At 30.3% G+C, this 5,866-nt stretch overlaps 1 protein-coding gene across 1 annotated transcript; it reads right to left on the minus strand.

Moving 5' to 3' along the window:
* Positions 1-1,601: 1,601 nt before the first annotated feature.
* On the minus strand, positions 1,602-4,561 carry LOC108327447 (glycine-rich cell wall structural protein-like). Its single transcript, XM_017561147.2, has 2 exons — positions 4,258-4,561; positions 1,602-1,765 (listed from the first exon to the last, which is right to left on the minus strand). The coding sequence occupies exons 1-2, from the start codon at positions 4,559-4,561 to the stop codon at positions 1,602-1,604; spliced, it is 468 nt and encodes a 155-aa protein (XP_017416636.2).
* Between the last annotated feature and the right edge of the window lie 1,305 nt (positions 4,562-5,866).

The following is a 5,866-nucleotide window of genomic DNA, read 5'->3' on the forward strand; positions in this document are numbered from 1 at the left end:
ATAAATAATTATTTGATTCAATTAATAGATTTATGCTTGATTAGTACAATTGAAAATGATGCTTGCTCTCTTGTAATAACTTTTTCCAGAATATGAAGGATGGAAGGCCAAAAGAAGTACTTAGTGATGTTGAAAACCTCACAACAATTTCCTGTTTTATTGAGGAACAATTTAGCATAAAATTTTAGTGTAAAATCACCACTATAATGAAATAATTGTGTTAATACATTGTGAAAATCTTACTGTTTGTTGCATTTACTCAAAATGTCCCCTCTGACTTCCATGAATACAGCCTGAAAACACTTTTTATGCATGATGTTACTTATCATTATATTTTTTCATGGTTTATTATTATATTTTTCTCATGTTAACAAGGAAGGTTCATAGGCCGATCTAGATCTATAAGGCTTTTTGTATGTGCTTTTTAATGAGGGATTTTATTGGTCCCGTGGCGTTTTTGTCCCAACCCAATGGGTTAGGGCCAAAGTTTATAAAATGAGCTAATTTGATAGGTGTAATTATGGGAGTTGCTCCCTCCACCCCCACACATTTCTTCCTCCACCTCCCCTTTACTTTTTTGCCCCTTCCTCCACCTTTCCTTTACTATTTTGCCCCTCAGTAAAATTTTATTTTTAAAATTATTGTTTTTTAATTTTATTCATTTATAACATATTTCACTGATAACCTACGTAGTTCCTTGTATGAGTAAAATATTTTTCTGCAAAGCTTGGTGATCGTGAAAAGAATTATCAAGCAATCTTCCTCTTGTTCTCGGTGCAATACGTGGTGCAGTGCGTTTATGGTGTAGTGTCCTTGTCGTGGTTCCTCTCCAGGTACGTAGTCATAATCCTTCCTATAATTCTAAACCCTAAACCCTTCCCATACTTCCAATAATCCTTTGAATATCCAAGCCTATAATCCTTGCATGAGCCGCAAAACGTAGTAAAATAAAAACGAAACCTCAAAAGTTAAAAGGAACACTGCCTCTGGACGGATGACATCCTTCAACGGATGTCGACATCCGTTTTGCCTTAAACGGATGTTGACATCCGTTGAAGGATGTCATCCGTCCAGAGGCAGTGTTCCTTTTAACTTTTGAGGATATAATTGTCATTTTAGAAGGATATAATTGGCATTTTAGAAAATTGGGGAGGTGGAGAAAGAGACGTGTGGGGGTGGAGGGAGCAACTCCCTGTAATTATTAGTGAAGTTGTGACCCTATACAACTTTAATATTATGTAATTAATTACATGTAATCTCAATGTTTGAAAACGTGTGCATGACTTCATGTTTTTTGTTTTGATATTTAGATGACTTTTTCATTTGAAATTGTGTACTGCACAAATTATCTGTTTATATAAATAAATAGAAAATGTCTACATTTATTACGATTTAATTTTTTCCTTAAAACGTAAAAAAAAACACCATTAATATAATTTTCTACAATTTCAGAACTCAAATTCGAACCAACTTTACGCGAAATTCTAAACATAACTAATAATAATCACATGTAGCTTTACGATACAATATCAGTCCATAAACAAAAACAAAAAATAAAAATAAAAATTCTTCCAAACAGTAAACTGTAACACTAAACAATGTCAAAGACGAACCTCAGCCGCAGCCGACACTAGAACCTCCACCTCCTCCACAACCTCCACCGCCTCCTCCACAACCTCCGCCGCCACCTCCACAACCTCCACCTCCACGGCGACGACCCTGCAATCTTCCACCACTCTTGCTTTTGCTCCAATCTCTTGGGTTTCTATCTCGGGAGAAAAAACACCCCATCTTTTTCCTTTTGCTGTCACTGGTTTTCATCATATTCCTATATATATATATATATAAATAAGACAAAGCTCAAGTTCAAGCTCCAGCTTTCCACGAAACTTCTAAATAATTATATAAGACAAAGCTCAAGTTCAAGCTCCAGCTTTCCACGAAACTTCTAAATAATTATATAAGACAAAGCTCAAGCTCAAGCTCCAGCTTTCCACGAAACTTCTAAATAATTATATAAGACAAAGCTCAAGCTCAAGCTCCAGCTTTCCACGAAACTTCTAAATAATTTTTTTGAAATAGATTTACGACCCGACCCGATAATATGGATAGAACGCCTAAATACTTAATCTAAATCTATAGGTGGAGGAATTAGGCCTAAAAAGAAGTTTGGATTTAATTAGTTATATTATAATTTATGAGATATTTTAATAAAAGTAAAATATTTATATTTTGTTTTTTTTTTGTACCTAAAAATATTTTTTAAAAATATTTTTTAATATTTTCAAATAATAAAGAATTTATATTGATGTCAGATTCACCTATTCCCTACTCGGGTCACTTAAACCTGCCAAATCAAACAATTTTCTATTTAGGTATAGTTTTGTTTTCCTCGTTTGTTCTTCATTTGAGAATTAATTATAAAAATCCTTCAATTTTCAAACTTAGCATTGATGGTTTGTAATTAAAATGTATTTGTTTAGTTACAATGTATTTGCATATTTTGATTTGTCTTGTAAGCAATGCAAATGTAATTAATTGAAAATTGAATGAAATTAATTACTGACACTAGAGTAAAAATGAGAAACTAGATTTTTTTGTGACATCAAAGTGATATTGGAGAAGAATTTGGATCTTCTAACATATGACGAGGTTTGTGAGGAAGATTATCATCATTTATTTAGGGTTGAATACCTTTTTTTATCCCAATCTTGGTTAGTATTATTTAGGTTTAATCATTTTGTACGTACTTATTTATGCATGATCGTTTCAAATAGATTGTATTGTGAATTATTTTAATTAGGTCTCTTATTGTGAAAAATTGAATCAATTTTGGATCTTGCCGTTAATTAAGCTAGACGATGTTAGAAATTAATTGACGTGGTAGACTTTGGCCGCTTGAGTTGGATTTTTTATTTTTATTATTAAAGAACTTTAATTAAATGAAAACACAACGTTTTAATAAGAGAAAATTGATTAAAAGTTAGGGATTTGAGGTTTTGATTGTTGACTGGCTGCGAAATTGGGAAAATTGGGTCCAAATAATTTTGCCACTTCCTTCCACATGATTTACCACCAAGAGCTTGCCGATTCCATAAAAAAAACACCGATATATCACTCCAAAATCTTAAAACGAAGCCTATTTTTTCACCACGTATATAATTTTCTCCCAATTTCTAACCACAAGAACCAAGCCTCGAAAAAAATCCTATTTTTCCCAAATTTCCCCAATTTCGCACGCACTTAACAACAAAACCTCAAATCCCTAACATTTAATCATTTTTCTCTAATTAAAACATTGTGTTTTCATTTAATTACTGTTTTTTAATAATAAAAAAAAAAATTCACCTTAGGCCACCAAAGTCTGCCACATCAATGAAGTTTGCTTAATCACCAAGCCACACACCACAATTTTTAACGCCGTCTAGCCTAATTGACGAGGAGGTTGAAATTGATTAAACATATTATGTAACGTGTCCTATTAATTCTTTTCCTCAAACGTAAGTCTCTAATATTTTTTTATCAACGGGAAGCTTGGTTATAATTGAGATAATGTATAAATGTCTTCATTAATTTTGTATTTTTAATTTATTGTTTACAATTTCGTTTTCCATAATCTAAAATTGTGTTACATCATTCAGACTTACACTATGGTTTATTATATTCAAAATTAACCTTGATATTTTTTCTAAATTTCAGATTTTGATTTAAGTCAAAATCGATTAAATTAAAAAAAAAACAAAAATTTACGTGACTCTTCACTTTTAAGCTAGATATTTTATTTTATATAAATTTAAGCCACCCGTATCACATTAGACATACTTATCATAAAACTTCAAAAATATTGAATTTAGAAATTCAGTTTTGTGATAGTGATTATAATTTTGGATCCTACATTTTATAAAATTTGTAATTTTAGTTGATAGTTGATTCAAATTTTTGTTCTTGAATTTTTAATTATTTATAATGTTGTTTAATTTTCATTGTGTCATATTCAAAGTAAAATAGAAAAGTTTGAGTAATTAAAAATCAAAGGATGAAGACAAAACGGAAAACGAAATTCAATAACAAAAATTGTGAATAAATGTAAGTATACAGACTAAAATTGCAGGAAAAAAAAATTATGACTAAAATTGTGAATTTTGTAAAATAAAAGTGCCAAAAGAAATTATCGTCGTTTATGATTTATTTTTTGTTTACCAAAGAAAAGAAAAATGTCTTGTGGTTCAATACTACATTAGTTAACGACTTAGGAACCTCCACCTCCTCCACAACCTCCACCGCCACAGCCACCTCCACCTCCACAATCTCCACCGCCACAGCCACCCCCACAGCCATGATGACCACTTGAATGATGACCAGTGGAACCATAACCATTTACAGCCATTGTCATGGCCGGTATAGAAACCAAACCACCATCGATTCTTCTGGTTCTACCTTCACTGCCACGACCCTGCAATCTTCCACCACTCTTGCTTTTGCTCTTATCTCTTGGGTTTCTATCTCGGGAGCAAAAACACCCCATCCTTTTCCTTTTCCTTTTCCTGTTACTGCTTTTCATCTTCACGTTCCTATATATAATATTATAGACCTAAAAAGAAGTTTTTATTTAATTACTTATATTATAATTTATGAGATATTTTGATAAAAGTAAATATTTATATATGGTTATTATTTTTATATTTTGTAACTGAAAATATTTTTTAATATTTCAGATAATAAAGAATTTATAACTGTTTCCTTATATATAAATATGTCAATTTCCGTAAGGAATTATTTTGACCTTATTATTATTAACTTTTGAATTAAGAGAGTCACATATCTTTTCTCTTTAGTTAAGACTCTCAACTTTTTACATACTCTTTTTGTGCTCATGAGATTCACGCAAGGTAAAACTAATCCAAATTTGCTTAATTATTAGTATGCAATCGGTAACCGTCTTCAATAACTATCTAACTTCCTTCAAACAATATTATCTACAATAAGAAATATATGCTGTCAACATTAATAATTTCTTAAATTTTTTTTATATATAACATTTTATTTAATAATATAAAATTACTAAATAAATTTGATGACACAAAACAAATAGTTAAAATATATATATATATATATATATATATATATTATTAATATAATTATCTACCATAATAGTGATAGTAACATAATATATATATACACATCACTTATAGATCATTTGAGTTTTTTTTTCAAAACAAAAACGACTACTATACAAAACATCTAAGAAAATTATAAACTATTTTGCTACATCTTTGCCTTCCATCAAAGATATGTTATCATCTACTTCAATATATGTTAAAACCGTGGAATGATCGTTACAAAACAAAAAAGGAAAATAGGATAGGCTATAATGAACAAAATAATTATCATAAGGTATTTAAACTATATCAAATACAAGTTAAACAAGAATAAAGTACGATAAATTACATAATATCATACATTAATTGACACTAAACTCAATTATTCAGATACATGTCCTTGATATCGGAACTTACTAGAGATATGCACCTATGGTGGTTTCTAGGCTTTGTAGAGCCTAGCTTCAAAGGGTTATCAACCAACTACACACAAAGTTAATCTTCTTTGTTCCTAGGGTCAAACACTATCTTTAGACTAAAACTTCCTAATACTCTTCACGACATAACATATTTTATTCTATCTGAGTATGAATGATTATTAAAGTGTCAGATACCCTCTTATAGAATCCCATATGTCAAGGCATACATTAAAGTTATCACCACAAAATTTTTTCCTTGAAATCCTTTAACATTATCATCACAAATTTTTTTCCTTGAAATCCTTTAACATTATCACCATACATATCCACAACAGTATCACCAACTCA

Source organism: Vigna angularis, chromosome 2, assembly GCF_016808095.1.
Source record: "Vigna angularis cultivar LongXiaoDou No.4 chromosome 2, ASM1680809v1, whole genome shotgun sequence".
In the NCBI taxonomy this organism is placed as follows: Eukaryota; Viridiplantae; Streptophyta; class Magnoliopsida; order Fabales; family Fabaceae; genus Vigna; species Vigna angularis.